This window comes from Elephas maximus, chromosome 5 (assembly GCF_024166365.1).
Source record: "Elephas maximus indicus isolate mEleMax1 chromosome 5, mEleMax1 primary haplotype, whole genome shotgun sequence".
NCBI classification, from domain to species: domain Eukaryota; kingdom Metazoa; phylum Chordata; class Mammalia; order Proboscidea; family Elephantidae; genus Elephas; species Elephas maximus.
The window spans coordinates 86,995,474-87,014,261 of NC_064823.1; the positions used below are offsets into that span (position 1 = coordinate 86,995,474).

The following is an 18,788-nucleotide window of genomic DNA, read 5'->3' on the forward strand; positions in this document are numbered from 1 at the left end:
CCAGCTGTACCGTGGAAGAAAAGGCCTAGTGATCCACCATAAAGATTACAGCCATGAAAACCCTATGGAGCAGTTCTACTCTGTAGTACATGGGGTTACCATGAGTTGGACTCGACCGCAACTAACAACAAAGCTCCAGGAAGAAAACCTTGATTTAATTCAGGCTTCTTCAGAAGTTTCACCTCTGTCATTCTGAAGCTCAATTCTGAATAGATTTCCCCTGAACTATAAATTACAATGCCAATACCTAGAGACTGTCTATATAGTTCTTATCTTTTGATATTCTGCTATGGTGTGGGCATTCTCAGTTGCCAATTTCATTCATTTATTAGCATCCAGTGTGTGGCAAGCACTACACTAGTATTGGGAACAAATATTTTGGGAACAAACATTAGGGGACATTTAATAGCAGGCCAAGAACAAAAATGGATATGATTAAATATTTAAATTATACATTAAGCTAATAAGTGTTAAATACATCTAGCCTCCTAATTTGACAAATATACTTTCATAATGACCAGGAAAGCAGATTCAAATTTAGAATTCTCAGGCTCCTCAGGTTTCTGCACTGAAAAGCAGTGACATGGTGAGAGCCAGCCCCCAGTCCCTGGCCTTCATCACACCTCCCAGCTCTTTCAACCCCCAGCTCCATCCTGCACCTCAAGGGGCCTCACATGCATGTGGACATCCTGGCTAGCACATTTAAGCAATGGCTATATCCCCCCTCAAAAAGAGCTGTCACTTGGCTATCCCTTACACCTATAGGTATACATACTAGCAGATGTACAAAGGTGACCTCCCCTCAAGAGAAGGGACCCAAGAAGAAAAATCTGTGAAGACCCTGAATGTGGATTTAGGAACATGTGGACAAGGAATTCCGCTATCTCGGGTACCCAAGCATGCACCGGAAGGGCTCTGGGTAGGTATGCCTTGGCCCTGAGAGTTCCTCACGCTATGGGGGAAGGTGCAACTGGAGAAGGGCCAGAACAGGATCCTCTAAATTATGGAGCCCAAGGCAGAGCCCCTCTTGCCCAATCAAAGTGTGATTCTGTATAACTAATGGACCTGCCTTTAAACAGTTCAGTGTCCTGGGATATAAATAGAATCAGATGTGTAAACAGTATCTGCAGTAGTCTAATGTCTGCATCTGTGCTTTGATCGAGACAAAATATGACTGCTAAAGTTCAGGTTTTGGTGGTTTAGGAGAGGATATTCTCCTATCCAGCTGTTAGTTTTACCTTACTGTATGATCTTAATGTAGACTGTATTCTTTCTTAGCAAATAATGGAGAAGTGATACACAGTGTCTATACAGAAACCCTGGTGGTTAGCGGTTAAGAGCTACAGCTGCTAACCAAGGGGTCGGCAGTTAGAATCCACCAGGCTCTCCTTGGAAACCCTGTGGGGCAGTTCTACTCTGTCCTATAGGGTCACTATGAGTTGAAATCAACTTGATGGCAATGGGTTTGTTTTTTTGGTTTAGTGTCTATACATGGGATATCCTACTAAAGTAACTGTCAAAAGCAATAGTTTTGGCAAGTTACCACCTCCTAAAATATTTTTATGTAAGTAAAATCGAGACATAAAATGCCTTCCATCTGAGAAAGTGTACAGACAGAAAATAGATTTTTTTTTTTAAGTGGGGTAGGGGAGAATTTATAAATATATGCCCACAGATATACAAAAACAACACAAACTTAAGTCTTGGGTTTCTCCTGTCTAACTCTCCCCTCTCCACCTCCATCAAAAAAAAAAAAAAAAACACGCTGGTGTTAGCTCATTCATTTCCACCTCTTTTTCACCCCTGCTTGCTGCTGCTTTAGTTATTATAGCAGGATGGGAATATCCCCCACCTCCTAGTCTCCAACTGTTAAGGCCAGTTTCAATGAGGATAAACAAGACAGAAGAAATGGGAGATCAGCTAGGAAGTCAGATCAAAGACTAATGGATCTCTGGAACAGAATTACTCCTTTGGACATTTCTTTTTTCTACAGATATGATGGGTAGCCCATAGCTGAAAAGTTATTCAGAGTGTGGTTTTAAAAAGAAGGAATAAAAGGTGTGATATTCAAAGCCCATTTCCAGGTCAGAGTCAGCTAAAAAAAGACCAAGGCTATATGATAGAGGAGCCCTAGTGGCACAGTGGTTAGGAGCTTGGCTGCTAACCAAAAGGTCGGCAGCTCAAATCCACCAGCTGCTCCTTAGAAACCCCATGGGGCAGTTCTACTCTGTCCTATAGGGTCGGAATCAACGTGACAGCAAAGAGTATGTTATAGTAGGGGCTGAGGGGAGCTGGAGGAGTGCTAGAAAGCTCTCAAGAGACCTGCCAAACTGCCAGGTTCCCTATTCAGCCCTTCCACTATGGCCTATAAACTGAAGCAAATCCAAAGCACGACCTCTCAGATCCACTTTAGACTTGTATGCCAGGTGTTTGGAGACTAATGGAATTCAGAAACAAAAGGCCAAGTCCTTATCATCATGGCAGGTATAGGGGAGGATGCAGACTAGAAGGAGAGATGGCAAATTCTATCCTGACAGCATGGACACATCATTCACCTTAGGACTCTATGGACAAATGCTTACACTAAGCGCCAAAGACCTCCTAATCCAACTCACCTGGACAAAAAAAATAAAGTGCTTGAAAGATGTATTGAGATGCGCTTCCTCCTGAAGTTGGATCACAGGATCAAAATGTTGATGATAAATGTGAGCATACACCCTAAAGAGGCGTTTGAGTATAGTTTTTGCCACAGACATGAAATTCTTCGGGAACGGAACACCTAGTAAATAGATAAACAACCCCCTCTATTAAATACAAAAAGAAACGAAAACAGGGTAATATGAGCTTGTCAGCAATTGGCAACATAAATTACAAAGACAAAGATGAAAAGAGGAACTATTTATGAAGTTACAACTTTATGTACCCAATGTACCTTTTAGAAGTTCTCAAAGTATCATGAATCAGTGTCTACGGAATAAGAACTAGTCTTCACTACAGCCCTTTATGCTTCTAACATAAACCACCACTTTACAAAAAAAGAAACTGATAAATGCTTAAGGTAGTAGTGGAACTAAAACTCATGCTCAAATCGTCAGATTTCTTAACATCAAGTGTGAATGCAAATACTTGCTGAACACAATGCATAAACCATGTTTAGTTATATTTAAAATGCTTGCAACATATTTTTATACTTTTACTATGGAAATTATTCCATTACTACTCCAGATCTACATTTGTCCTGAAATTACAGTCTCTGCTCAACTGGGCTCGTTTTCTGAATTAGAGCACATCTATAGCACTAAACAAACTAGAAAAAGAAAAAATCCCATATCCTTTGTTAAAATGGCTAAATGACCCAGATTGGCAAAACACACGTCAAACACTGGCACATATTTTTTTCCACCATCAAGTTGATTTAAACTCATGGTGACCCACGTATGTCAGAGTAGAACCATGCTCCATAGGGTTTCCAATGGCTTATTTTTCAGAAGTAGATTGCCAGGTCTTTCTTCCAAGATGCCTCTGGGTGGACTTGGAAACATCCAACCTTTCGGAAGGTTTTTGTTAGCAGTCAAGCACATTAACCATTTGCACCACCCAGAGACTCCAAATACTGGTATTACTGGGTTCAAAGTTACCACACAGCCTACTGTTCATTTAAAAAATATTACAGGTCACAAGGAAACCAAAATGAAGGCACATTGTACAAAATAATGGACCTGTACTCTTCAAAAATATCAAAGACCAAAAAAGACTGAAGTACTCATATTCCAGATTAAAGAAGGGCAGAGACATGACATGTGAATGAAAATGAAAACTAAAGATTTTCTTTTGCTGTAAGAGACATTGGGAGAATATGAAAAATCTGAATAAGATTTGTAGATTAGACAGTAGTATTATACCAGTGTTAATTTCCTGATTTTGACAGCTGTGCTATGATTTTCTAAGGAAATATACATTGAAGTATTTACATGTGAAGAGGCATCATGTATGAAACTTAAACGTCTCAGAAAAAACTGGAAGTATGTGTACGTATGTGTGTGTGAGAGCCAGAGAAGATAAAGGAAATGTGGTAAAATGTTTACAAGTGAAGAACCTGGGCGGTGGATATACAGGAATTCTTTGTACAATCCTTGCAAATTTCATGTAAGCCTGAGATTGAGTTAAATTTATAAATAAAAAGTTAAAAATATATACATTGTGGAAGATAAAAAGATAAGAGTACTCATCCAAAACCACTATGAAGTATATAAGTCCCTCAATCCTAAAAAAAAAAAAAAGACCCTTTTCTGACAAAGGCTCCAAAGTGGGTAAAGCATTCAGTAAATGTGTTTAATTTAAAACAGCCATAATAACAGCAACTACATACATTGCTTTCTCCTCCCCCACACCTTTCTTTCAAATACGAAAAGCATAAAATGTAGTCAAAAAGGTTTTTTTTTAATCATTAGAAGAGCAAGCTCTTAGTTTTTTTAAAAGAAGGCGGCAGAACATAGAATTGTAAGAGGTTTGACAAGGTAAGAACATAGGAATGGTCTACATGTGAATGATTTCCTCTTGAAAGGTATGCCCTTAAAGCCAATATTAAAAACCAAAAGTCAGTTAGTCCCTAACAGGCCAACCCCTCAGATTTTGTTTTCTTCTCCAATAGCTTGATTTCAGAATATGTAAGATTAACTCTGAGGATTATAAAGTCAAACTCCCTCTTTGCCACATATATAAAGTTGGATACAAGCCAAATAAACTCTTTCCCTGAAGAGGAAATAGATATGAATGCAGCAGATGTTATTATCTGCCTACCAAATATCCATTCTCTCCTTTTTCCATAGCACAGGCCAGATTTTGTTACCAACCTCCACATACTGACTTTCTCGTTTAAAATTATACAGAGGTTTACCATAATGTTCATAATTAAACTTAGTATGAAAAAGGAAGCACATCTGTAAATACATACAATTGGCATTCTTTTGATAGCTATGGTAATCTGTATGGCTCCTGGAACAGAAAGCCAATAAACCTATACAGAACTTCTACAGAAGGGCTTAATCAGTAAAGAAATAAATTTATTCTTAACTTCATGGCTATAATTATTTTCTTTAAAAAACCCTCTCTGATTGGAAATAAAATCAATGATATTTTAACGTGGGGCAGCACCAAAAATTTAACAAAATAAATGATTATCTTAAGTCAGGAAAGGTAGATCATTTTCTAATAAACCTATCTTTCAAAAAATATGCATTTAAAAATGCTATGTGACATACAGGGGAGGAGGCTCAACTCCCACAGGACAGCTTGCTTATTTTATCAATGGGAAAAAGAACTTTTGTGCCTTTTCTTGGGAACTACATAATATAGACACAGCCCTACAGAACCTCTCCAACTGGAACCAGGAGTGGGGTTGGGGTGGGGAGCACAACAATTCTAGAAACACATAAAATTAGATAAAACATAATGGATCCCAATAGTACAAAACAATTATACCAATTTTTGATGGAAATAACGTCTCATCATCCAACTGGTCCTGAACCCAAGTCATCAAGTAATCAATATACTTTGGTGCAGAGCACTTAATAGGCTTCTTAATGTTTGTTCCATCTGCCCAATGATATTCATACCTGCATTAGAAAGATAAAAAACACACAGAATATTAGTATACACCTATAGTATATATTTATGACTCATATTTTTATATTATATATGTGTATACATGAATGTATACACAGAGAAGTTTTAAGCCATCTGTTCTTGCAAATAAAGATGCACTTTTAAATTGCCAATGAGTTATTTTGCATTTATCATGATCCAAACTCATTTTTTTGTGTTTCTATGCTCTCGTCCTGCCACTCATCTGACAGTTTGTCATCCTGTGGTGGCCTGCATGTTCTGTGATGCTGGAAGTTATGCCACTGATATTTCAAACACCAGCAGGGTCACCCATGGTGAACAGGTTTCAGTGAAGCTTCCAGACTAAGACAGACTGGGAAGAAGGATGATCTACCTCTGAAAAATTGGCCAGTAAAAACTTTATGGATAGCAGTGGATCATTGTCTGATGCAGTGCCAGAAGATGAGCCCCTCAGGTTGGAAGGCACTCAAAAAACTACTGGGGAAGAGCTGCCTCCTCAAAGTAGAGTTGGCCTTAATGACATGGATGGAATAAGGCTTTCAGGACCTTCATTTGCTGATATGGTACCACTCAAAATGAGAAGAAACAGTTGCAAACATCCATTATGGGTAACATCGTGAAGAACAGGAATTCCAAAACACTAAACTGTGCTCATGTGGAACCTGTACATAGACCAAGAGGCAGTTGTTCAAACAGAACAAGGGAATAATGCATGGTTTAAAATCAGGAAAACTGTGCATCAAGGTTGTATCCTTTCACCAAAGGTATTCAATCTGTATGCAGAGCAAATAATCCAAGAAGCTGGGCTATACGAAGAACACTGCACAAGGATTGGAGAAAGACTCATTAACATCCTGCGATAAGCAGATGACACAACCTTGCTTGCTGAAAGTGAAGAGAACTTGAAGCACTTAACTGATGAAGGTCAAAGACTACAGCCTTCACTATGGATTGCACCTCAACATAAAGAAAACAAAAATCCTCACAACTGGACCAATAAGCAACAAATGGAGAAAAGATTGACACTGTCAAGGATTTCATTTTACTTGGATCCACAATCAACACCCATGGAAGCAGCAGTCAAGAAATCAAAAGACACATTGCACTGGGCAAATGTGCTGCAACGGGCTCTTTAAAGTATTAAAAAGCAAAGATGTCACCTTGAAGACAAAGGTGCACCTAACTGAGTCCATGGTATTTTCAATCACCTCATATGCATGTGAAAGCTGAATTGATGCATTTGAATTATGGTATTGACAAAGAATATTAAATACACTATGAACTGCCAGAAGAATGAACAAATCTGTCTTGGAAGTATAGCCAGAATGCTCCTTAGAAGCAAGGATGGCGAGACTTCATCTTACATGCTTTGGACATGTTATCAGGAGGGACTAGTCCCTGGAGAAGGACATCATGCTTGGTAAAGCAGATGGTCAGTAAAAAAGAGAAAGACCGTTAACAAGATGCAGTGACACAGTGGCTGCATCAATGGGCTCAAGCACAGCAACGACTGTGAGGATGGTGCAGGACTGGGCAGTGTTTTCTTCTGTCGTACATGGGGTCACTATGAGTCTGAACGAACTCGATGGCACCCAACAACAACAACATGCTCTCCTCATGTTTTAATTTTCTCACTTAGCTTTCCTTTACAGACAACATTTAGAATCATAGAATGCCATATTTGAAAAACTAGCTTACGTCCCAGTTTTATGAGGACCATATTTGAACTTAATGGTTGTTTTTCTTCCTTGAAAAGCATTTCTCCTTATGTAGTGCAATTCTTTTTATGTTGGAACTTTAAATTTTAAGTTAATAGAATGACAGGAAGCTCCAGTGTAAGATGAATAAAGGGAATTACTCAATATTTGAGTACATTTAATTGAGGAGCTAAATATGTCTTTAAAGAAAATTGGTAACCAAATAAAGATGCCTATAGGTTTTGGGTATTAACAGAACACCATCCACTAGTTAAATAAACATTTAATGTGTACCTACTATGAAAGAGATACTGTATCAAGAAAAAAGAATACAAAAATCAAAGGCATTTTTCCTACCCTCGATAGACTAACACAATAGAGAATGGACTAATGCAGAAGAGAGATTTGTAAATGAACACGTAAAAATTCTAATATGATAACCCTACTAAAAGTCACACATTTGCACTCACACACACACAAACATACGCATGGTATCTGAGTCTTAAGGAAAGGAATATGCAAACAGCTAAAATGCCAAAGTATGGAAATCTCTAAACTGAACTACCATTTAATTTTTTAGTTTCCCAAAAGTTTACTTCTACAACTTAGCTTCTTTCTTTGAATCAATTGTGTTTTTCTAACCTGGTTCAAATTTTAGACTGACTGAATGATAGGTCAGTAAGCCTAGCAAAGGAGATTACAGAATATATCATGGAAAAATACTATGGGGTATCTTAAAAGATAAAAATTCTCTCAACGTTGGATATATGAAGATGCTTTCTACTCAAGCATAGCCACTTACACCTGAGAACAATAATCCCAAATAAGATATGCCTAAATAAATATTCTGGTAGCTATTCTACTGCCAACTCTGCACAACTGGGATGATTGTCAAGTTCACTTATTTCCCAAATAACTTGCTGGTATCCTGATCCAGTGTTAAATCACTTTGCAAGTCAAAAGGTAAAACTGAAGTCCTACTTCGATTTAAGCTTATTTCTTCTTGTTTGATCCCCTTGGAGATAGAGACTATAAATGAAGGACTTGCCATCATTATTCTTCACTGAAAACAGGAACTCACCCATGTTAAGATACCTTAACATCATTACTTTTCCCTCACAAATCACGTTTTATCTTGTTAATGATTTTCTCATGATCTTCAGGTGTTCCATATTCATTTTTTTAATGCAAAGATCAAAAGGAGACACAGTAAACCAAAGAATCATTTTCTTGCTTTTACATAACAATATCCTGAAGCTTTCAAAAAAATTTATCAACTTTCAGTATCCTAAGGCTTTTTGAAAAATAAAACTGTATATAGCTTATACTTCGAGAGTTTATAACTATGAATTCTCTGATCTTTTTTCTTTTGCCATGTTTATACCTAAGATGGCTTCATTTATTTTGTAACTGTTTTTCCCCACCTATTTTTTTATTCTACGACAGACAGGCCACTCTCTTTAAAATTTATTTGTCAATAAGGTATGAACTTTTAAACTGCAAATGCCAAAATACTCATCATTTCTTTACTAATAATGATAATAAATAGTAACAGAAACCAAAGGCTTATGAGTCATCACTCAATAAGCTATTCCCAAATGCCTCTCCTTGGTGCAATCCTGCATCTACTGGTAAAGATGGCAAACCACAAACATGATTATATCTTCATAGCAGAAATGACAGACCAAAGTTAAGACTCTAAAATGAAGGGACAGAAGGAGAGAAGAGAAGGAAAAAAATCCATGCCTATTCCTGGAAACATTGTATTTAAACCAGCTATTTTTATAAGTAGCTTTAGTTAAGGTTACACACACACACACACACACACACACACACACACACACGCAGAGAGACAAACAGCTCTGGAAGCCTGAGGAACTTGCTTTCTTAGCAGACAGGTGCTATTTAATTTCTAAATGCATAACTAACCATATAAATTGCAAAATTAAAAACAGCTATTTTCACATGTGATAAACACCAGTAATACTAGTAAGAACTAAAAAGTACCAAAAGAGGATTTCATTTTAAAATGCTCCCTTTTCCTCTAAGAAATCATCCCAAAACAGCAATAGGAAAAAGAAATGCGCACTCTACCTTTGACGAAACTAGGAGACACCAGTGTCTCTGAGTAAAAATGTAAGAAAAAAGGGCTACCTTTGTGCCTTTTCTCATGTGGCCTTATTTCTCTTAAACACCTTTCCTGAGAACTGCCAGCTTATGTTTTACCTCCTTATATGGTATCGCTATGCCTTTCATTAGTTCTTATTCCTCTCCTATGAGCTCTTCATGCGTTTGACAATAAATTCAGTCAGTGGCATTCTATCTGAACAAAATTTCTTTTATTCAATGGCAATGTTTTTCTGGTGAATGTCCTTCACCTGCGATTATTCTATTTCATTCATCAATTTTTTGTTTTTATAATATATAGATCCTATGGTCGTTACTTCTGAAGAATTAGGTAAATTCTTCCTGGACCAGCTATTTAGAGGTTTCTGTAGGGGAAGGAGTCAGGGCAACATTTTAAGTGGCACAGTTTCGTTAGTTCATAGAAACAGGATACTGGTGTAATCTCAGAATACCTCCAAAAATATATATTAGTTCAATTACAAAGGGAAAACTGATGAATTTAAGGTGAAGAAATTTAAGTGAAGACTAAGAAACTGTTCCAGGTTGAAGTCACCAACATGACAAGGTAATCAGGGTTAACATAACCAGTGATGTCATCGGTCAACATTATGTGCCTCCTGGTGTGATCCACTGAGAAAGGCAGAGTACCATTTCTGTGGCGTTTCTGCCAAATGTATAGCCTGCGTGTAGCCACAACGTAACATCAAAGTCACCCAAGATGAGGGTCCTCCGAGAAAATGTAAGGCTGGGTCAGGTTTCCCAAAGATATTACCAGGTTCGATGATTTCTAAGAGGGTTCACAGGACTCAGACATAGCAGTACTCATGGCTATAATTTATTATAGTGAAAGGATACAAAGCAAAATCAGCAAAGGGAAAAGTCCAGAGGAAACCAGGTGTAAGCTTCCAAAGTCCCCTCCTAGTGGAGTAGCACGGGATGTCCTTAATTCCTCCGGCAGTGAGTTGTGACAACACATGTGAAATGTCATCTACCAGGGAAGCTCATTAGAGACTCAGTGTCCAGGGTTTTTACTGGAGGCACCCTCTGCCTGGAACCTACCAAAATTCCAGACTCCCAGAAGGAAAGCAGGTGTTCATCATAAACCATGTAATTTGCACAGTTTAGGCAGGGTAAGCCACTCTTATCAGTTAGGGTGGTGGGAGCCCTTCTGAAATCCGAGGGCCAACCTTGCAAGAATGGATTTCCAGAGAGAGAGAAGTCAGGTCGGCTATGTTAACTCTTTCCTGCACAGAAGCCAATACACGTAAAGACTTGGGAACTATTCCAGGTTGAAGGTACCTGAAAGAATATGACAAATAATTGCAATACACATCCTAGACAGGATTCTGAAACAGAAAGGAAAAACCGAGACACTGTTGAGGGTGGCAGCTGATGAAATGTGAATGGTGTTTGTAGCCTGTTGTTGTTAGGTGGTGTTGTTAGGTGTTTGGTTCTGACTCATCGTGACCCCATGTACAACAGAACAAAACACTGCCCGATCCTGTGCTGTGCTCACAATCCTTGCTATGCTTGAGCCCACTGTTGCAGCCACTGTATCGATCCATCTCATTGAGTGTCTTCCTCGTTTTTGCTGACCCTCCACTTTACCAAGCATGATATTCTTCTCCAGGGACTGGTCCTTCCTATTATCATGCCCAAAGTATCGGAGATGATGTCTCACCATCCTTGCTTCTAAGAAGTATTCTGGCTGTACTTCTTCCAAGACAGATTTATTCGTTCTTTTGGCAGTCCATGATATTATTCAGTATTCTTTGCCAGCACCATAATTTAAAGGCGTCAGTTCTTCAGTCTTTCTTATCGTCCAGCTTTTGCGCGCATATGAGGCAGTTGAAAATACCATGGCCTGGATCAGGCACACTTTAGTCCTCAAAATGATGTCCTTGCTTTTCAACACTTTAAAGAGGTCTTTTGCAGCAGATTTGCCCAACTCAATATGTAAATTTGAATAACAGTCATATAAACTGGTCTCCCTTGTAAGCGTATGGATATTATCCTACCACTGACAGTATTGTACTTCAGGAAAGATCCTGAAATGTTCTTTTCGATGATGAATACAACGCCATTCCTCTTCAAGTTGTCATTCCCGACACAGTAACCATATGATTGTCTGACTCAAAATGGCCAATACCAGTCCATTTCAGCTCACTAACGCCTAAGATATTGATCTTTTATGCAGTCCACTTCATTTTTGATGACTTCCAACTTTCTTACATTCATACTTCATATATTCCATCTTCTGATTATTAATGGATGTATGCAGCTGTTTCTTCACATTTTGAGTCATGCCACATCAGTAAATGAGGGTTCTGAAAGCTTGACTCCATCCACATCATTAAGGTTGATTCTACTTTAAGGAGGCACCTCTTCCCCAGTCATAGTTTGAGTGCCTTCCAACCTGAGGGGCTGATCTTCCAGCACTATACCAATGTTCCGTTGCTATTCATAAGGTTTTCACTGGCCAATTTTTCAGAAATAGACCGCTAGGTCCTTCTTCCTCTTCTGTCCTAGTCTGGAGGCTCCACTGAAACCTGTCCACCATGGGTGACCCTGCTGGTATTTGAAATACTGGTGGCATAGCTTCCCACATCACAGCAACACGTAGGCCATCACAGTTCGATAAACTGACATGCAAGGGGGTTTCTAGACTAGAGGTAGTGATTTGAAAGGTTTGTATGTTGGTTATGTAGAAGACTATCTTTGTGAAAAATGCATATTGGAATATTTAGGAGTGATGGAGCATCCTGTCTACAATTTGCTCAAAAGGTTTAGAAAAAAAAAATTAATGTTAATCGGTATACAGACAGAGAAAGGGTATACATACAGAGAAAGGATGAAGCAAATGTAGTGAAATGTTAACAACTGGGGAATTTGGGTGAAAGGGAAACGGGAGTTCTTTGTACTATTCTGGTAACTTTACTGTAACCTCAAAATTATTTCAAAATAAGTTATTTTCAAAAAAGGTTACCTCAAGAAGCAAGGCATTCTATTTCAGTGATGTTCAAAATCATTTAAATGCTTCTTTTTTGATGGCAAACTGTCATTCTTTTTAAAAGGACCTGATTCTTAGAAACAGCAAAACTCATTTGGAGTTATTTTGAGGAATAAGGTACGTGACTCCAACAAGGCATTCCTTTGATCAATATGTGAATCTGTTAAAAATAATAATAGGTATGACTATGAAGTAATAAAGCTGTCTTCTCCTGCATGATCTATACGTGACATGACAATTTAAAAGTTACTCCAAATAGTCTGAGCAGTGAAAGTAATAGTAGAATAAATGATTAAAATAACCATCTAAGGTCACTACTTAGAATGTTAATATTCCTCAGTACTAGAATGTTTGGGTAGTTTGTATTGTTTTGATATTCACGTCTTGTATATAATAGAAAGGAAGAACATTCTTTTTAAAAAGTCAGCACTGAGAATGAGACCTCTCTACATTATGCCTTATAAACATCAAATGATACTGCTTATAATATGGAAAATGATACAGTGAAGCAATTAAGAGTAACTAGAATCAAAAAGCTCTGAGTTTCAACCCCACCAATGCCTATTTATAGACAATCAGACCTTGGACAAATCAGTCTAAGACTCAATTTTTATCCTGTAAAATGAGAACAGCAACACTTTTCTTATTGCATAGAGTTGCTGTATGAAGTAAAAAAAAAAAAAAAAGTCTTGCATTTAGGAAACACTAAATAAACAGTAGCTGTTATTGTTACTATGAGTAACAGTAATAATAAGAGCCAACAAAGTTCCAAAAATTAATTGATCCAACCAACATTTATTGAGTGCTAACTAGGTAACAGGCACTGTCCTCACACCAAATGGATTTTAAAGAACAGGTTAAACAAGACATGTATAAATAGGATAGGAAGTATAATGTAACAAAGAAATTTAATCATTATAAAGATAAAAAAGTTAAAGAAGAAAAAGATCACATCTATTCCAAGGAAATTAGAAGGCATCATGCAAAAGGAAAGATTTGATCTGGGCCATGAAGACAGGTAAGATTTTTTTTAAATATTAGCAGAAGATGACAGGAAGGAGATGGAAAAGAGAAGAAAACTATCTAAGAGAAAAAACAAAATGAGCAAATCTTAAGGGTATAAGGAAACAGACAGATCAGCAAGCATTTTCAGTAATCTCGTTTGGATACGGAAACCCTGGTGGCATAGTGGTTAAGCGCTACGACTGCTAACCAAAGGGCTGGCAGTTCGAATCTGCCAGGCACTCCTTGGGAACTCTATGGGGTAGTTCTACTCTGTCCTATAGGGTCGCTATGAGTCGGAATCCAATCGACGGCACTGGGTTGGGGTAGTTTGGATACACCAGAGCAGTTATATAAGCAAACAGGAAAAAAAAAAAAAAATGGAGGACAAAACAGTGAGGACCAAAAAGCTCAGGCCAAGGAATCTGGTGAACCACTGAAACAGGTGCTAAGAAAAGAAGACACACAGTCAGAAACTTTCTTCTTATCTAAGAACCATGACATAATGTAAAAATGAGAACTGATAATTAACCATGTCTTACTTTGGGCCAGCCGACATCACTGGGCAACTCTCCTCTGTACAGAAATCTGTGATGGTTCCGTAAAGCATGTTGATCTGATTGAAGAAATCCACAGCTACAAAGCAAATGTAAGTAATAAGTAAAAGAGAATGGTTAAAATAAAAATTAAATTTTTATTTTAGTCAAGCATAATCATAGGTTTATCGGTATATTTTTTCAAAAAGGAACAGTGATCAATAAACACAGAAACCACAATACTGGACTATATTGAAATTAGGAGTTTCTGTTCATCAAGAGATACCATTAAGAAAGCAAAAAGGCAAGTCGCAGAGTGGGAGAAATAATTTGTAACACATAACCAACAAAAATTTGGACCCCTGGTGGCTGTACTTGGTTACACTTGGCTGCTAACTGAAAGGTTGACAGTTCAAACCCACCCAACAGCTTTGCAGGGAAAAGGTCTGGTGATCAGCTCCTGTAAAGATTACAGCCAAGAAAACCCTATCAGGCAGTTCTACTGTCACATGGGGTCGCTATGAGTCAAAATCAACTCAACAGCACCCACCGACAACAAAGATCAATAAGAAAAAGACAACCCAAAAGAAAAATGTGAAACTGTCTTGAACTGACACTTCACAAAAGAGGTTTTCATACTGTCAAAAAGCATATGAAAATATACTCTACCTCATTAAGAATCCTGAAATTGTAAATTAAAATGACAGTGGAATGTCATTCCATAGCCATGAAAATTTGAAAATATAAATGGCCAGGAATATCCAAGACACTCTTAGAATAAGGTAGAAGGGCTACATATCAAGACTTACAAACTACAATGAATAAAAACAGTGTGGTCTTAGTAAACCAGGGGAACAGAATAGAGAGTCCAGAAACAGATGCAAGCAGAGATGAAACACTTGATTTAAAACAAGCGTTTCATCTCTGCTTGCATCTGTTTCTGGTAATAAGCCACTACTGCAGAATAATGGGAAAAGAACAGTCTTTTCAATGGATAGTTCTAAGTCAACTGGCTAGCTCTATTTAAAAAAAAAAAAAAAAAAAAAAAACTTGACTCTTTACTCACACCATACACACCTAAATGTAAAAGCCTATTTCTAGGAAATAGTATAGAAAAATATTTTCATGGCCTACGGTATGGATATATTTTTTAAGAAGGCCACAAAAACACTAATTACAAAGGAATAGTTTTCCATTCATTTCATTAGATTTATTCCTAGATTTTTGATATTTTTATGCTATTCATAATGATTTATATTAACCTCAGAACCAACAACCTTATTAAACTCACCTATTAATAATACTAATTATGATGTATAGTCCTTTGGATTTTCTACATACACATTCCTATTGATTTGTGAATGAAAGTGTTCTGTCTTCCTTTCCAGTAGTGGTCTTTCGTTTCTTTTTCCAGACTTAATGCATTGGTTAAGACCCCAGTTAAAAGTTGAATAGAAGCGGTGGTGGTGAACATCCTTGACTCATTCATTCCTAATCTGAGAAAAACTTTAACATTTCATTATTAAGTATAATGTTTGCTATAGCCTTTTTTGAGAATATACAGATATGCTTTATCAGAAGACACGGCTCACCTATTATTTATTTGCTGAGACTTTTATTATGAGTTGATTTTGAATTTTACCAAATGCTTTTCTCCATGTAATGAGATGATAGAATTTTCTTCCTCCTTTATTTGGGCTAACGTGGTGAATTACAATGAATGCTTTTCAAATGTTAAACTAACCTTGTATTCCTGAAATAAACTCAACTTGGTCATGATATGCTATACTTTTTATATATTGCTAGATTCTGTTTGCTAATATTTTTATTAGGATTTTTACAAGTAAGTTCATAAGTGAGATTACCGTATTTCCCTTTCTCACAATGTCCATGAAGACCTCATAAAACAAATAGCAGTTTTTCCATTCTCTGTAAGAGCTTGAGAAAGACGGGTATTACTTTTTCCTTAAATGTTTGGTAGAAATCTCTACCGTAAGAATATTTTTAATTAGATTTTATTTTTTTAAATAGTTACAAGATGTCATGATTAAATTGTGTCCCCCCAAAATATCCGTCAACTTGGCTAGGTCATGAGTACCAGTATTGTATGATTGTCTACCATTTTGTCATCTGATGTGATTTCCCTACGTGTTGTAAATCCTATCACTGTGATATAATGAGATGGATTAGTAGCAGTTATATTGATGAGATCTACAAGAGATGGATTAGTAGCAGTTATATTGATGAGATCTACAAGATTAGATAGAGTCTTAAGCCAATCTTTGTATCTCAAAAGAGCCAATCTGTTTTGAGATATAAAAGAGAGACATGGGGACCTCATATCAACAAGAAAGCAGCACCAGGAGCAGAGTGCATCCTTTGGACCTGAGGTTCCGGTGCGGAGAAGCTCCTCAACCGGGGGAAGACTGATGACAAGGACCCTTCCCCAGAGCTGACAGAGAGAGAAAGCCTTCCCCTGGAGTTGAGGCCCTGAATTTGAACTTTTGCCCTCCTAGACTGTGACAGAATAAATTTTTCTTTGCTAAAGCTATCCAGCTGTGGTATTTCTGTTGCGGCAGCACTAGATGACCAAGACACAAGACTGTTTAGACTTTCTATTCTTCTGTTACCTCTGCTAAGTTGAATTTTTCTAGCAATTTATCCATTTCAATTAAACTTTTAAATTTATTGATATAATTTGAAATTTATTCATAATATTCTGATTTTTTAATGCTATAGTCTGTAGAGATATTCACTTTTTCATTCCTGATATTTGTTATTTGTGCTTTCTCTTAATTTTTCTTCAAGACTTGTCAACGGTTATAATTTTCACTAGACTTTTCGAGGAAGCAACTTTTTTAGGGGGTGGTGAGGAGGCTTTGTTGATTCTCTTTACTCTATATTTGCCCTATTTTATTAACTTCTGCCTTTATCTTTACTGACTTCTTTTTTTACTTTCATTGCATAAAATTTGCTGTTATTTTTCTAACCTCTAGAGATTAGATCATTCATTTTCAATCGTTTTTCTTTTCTAATATATATATGCAAGGCTCTATATTTCCCTCTAAGCGTGGCTTTAGCTACATGCCCCCCGTTTTCAGAATATTTCAGTTCAAAATATTTTCTAATTTCCATCAAAATAGATCCTTTTTAAACATACAGATTTTCTAGTTTTTGTTATTTTTAGCTAAATTCCATTATGGTTAGAGAACATATTTCATATGATTTCAGTCCCTTCAATGTTTGAAAATATACATGTGTAAAATCTAAAGTGCTTAGGTGATGTGTCCCTCCAGTCAAATCTGTTATCACGTTGCTTAAACACTTTTTGACTCCTTGTTGTTTTTTTCTCTACACTGTCTATCAGTTACTGAGAGAAAAGCATTAAAATCTACCATTTTAACTGCAGATTTTCTATTTCTCCTTTTAGTTTTGTCAACTAATTTTAGTATGTTTTTTGAGATGTTAAAGACATATAAATTCAGAATTTTATACATTCTTTGTGAATTGAACTATTTATCGTTTTAAAATCTCCTTCTTTATTAATGCTTTTTTTCTTAATATTTACTTTATCTGATATTAACATGACTATATCAGCTTTTTGAGGGGGTCAGTAGGTTACTTTTTAATTTTCACCTTCCTGTATCAGTGTATTTAAAGTATGTCTCTTGGAAGTATCATGTAGATTTGTTTTTTCTCAGATTATGAATGAGTCAAGAATACTCACCACCACTTCTACTCAACAATCTACTGGAGTAAATTTTTTCTTCCAATTGGCTAGGTAATTTTACATTCATTTATTATTATTTTGGTGATAGGTTCAGCAAGGGTGGACTTACAATAGGGTAGGCAAACTCTGGCCCACAGGCCAAATCCGGCACACTGCCTATTTTTATAAATAAAGTCTTATTGGAGCATGACCACATCCATTCAGGTACACATTGTCTGTGACTGCTTTTCCTGTACAACAGCACAGCTGAATAGCTGTGATAGAGTATATATAGTCTGGAAGGCATAAATTATTTACCATCTAGCCCTTTATAGAAAAAGTTTATCAGCCTCGCCCTAGAGTGTAGATCATGCAACCTTAATTTATCAAAGCCAAACAACAATTAACACTTTTACCTCTTCCCAGACAATGCATGCACTTTAGATATGAAATTATGCTAGCCTCTAGGAATACAATAAGAAACAAAACTGACAAAATCCCTTGTCCTCATGGACTTTACAGGCTAATAGGGAACAGATGTCTCTTAAGTTTTTCAAAAAGGGAGGTATTTAAGTTGTTGTAGAAGTGTGGAGCAAAGAAGTTAACAGAAGGAATCTTTGTCCTTGATTCCTGAGAGATAACCTCTAAAACCCTGGAATTTCCCCAGTGATTGAAGTGTCTTTTATCTAAAAGGGCTCTAGAACAGACCTGACAGGTTATGCTAATGAACTGACTCAAGTGCAGGCTGGCCATGCCAGAAAGACCCACTGCATGATATCAGCTGACCTCAGGGGAAGGGGAATGAGTCAAACAATTATGCCTACCTAATACACTCTCAATAATGGCCCTAACATGGAAGCTCTATGGGATTTCTGGTTGGCAAAAGACATCTGTTCTCAGAAGCATAATGCACCCTTTTTGGTACACTGTAGCTTCATGTTAGGGACCCTTCCAGACCTAGCCCTATGCATCTCTTCTTTATGCTGGTCCTGATATGTATACTTTTGATAAAATTATAATCATAAGTATAGTGGTTTCTTCAGTTCCATGAGTTGTTCTAGATAATAATCGAACCCCAGGGA

The 18,788-nt window shown here is 37.1% G+C and overlaps 1 protein-coding gene across 2 annotated transcripts in view; it reads right to left on the bottom strand.

The window, feature by feature from the left end:
- The window catches only part of MOB1B (MOB kinase activator 1B), a 68,025-nt gene that overhangs the window by 4,165 nt on the left and 45,072 nt on the right, over positions 1-18,788 (bottom strand). For both annotated transcript variants that reach the window (XM_049886073.1, XM_049886074.1), the window contains 3 exons: positions 14,004-14,097; positions 5,482-5,615; positions 2,616-2,779 (listed from right to left, as the gene is read on the bottom strand). In XM_049886073.1, coding sequence (XP_049742030.1) covers positions 2,616-2,779; positions 5,482-5,615; positions 14,004-14,097 — 392 coding nt within the window. The remainder of the gene's footprint in view (positions 1-2,615; positions 2,780-5,481; positions 5,616-14,003; positions 14,098-18,788) is intronic.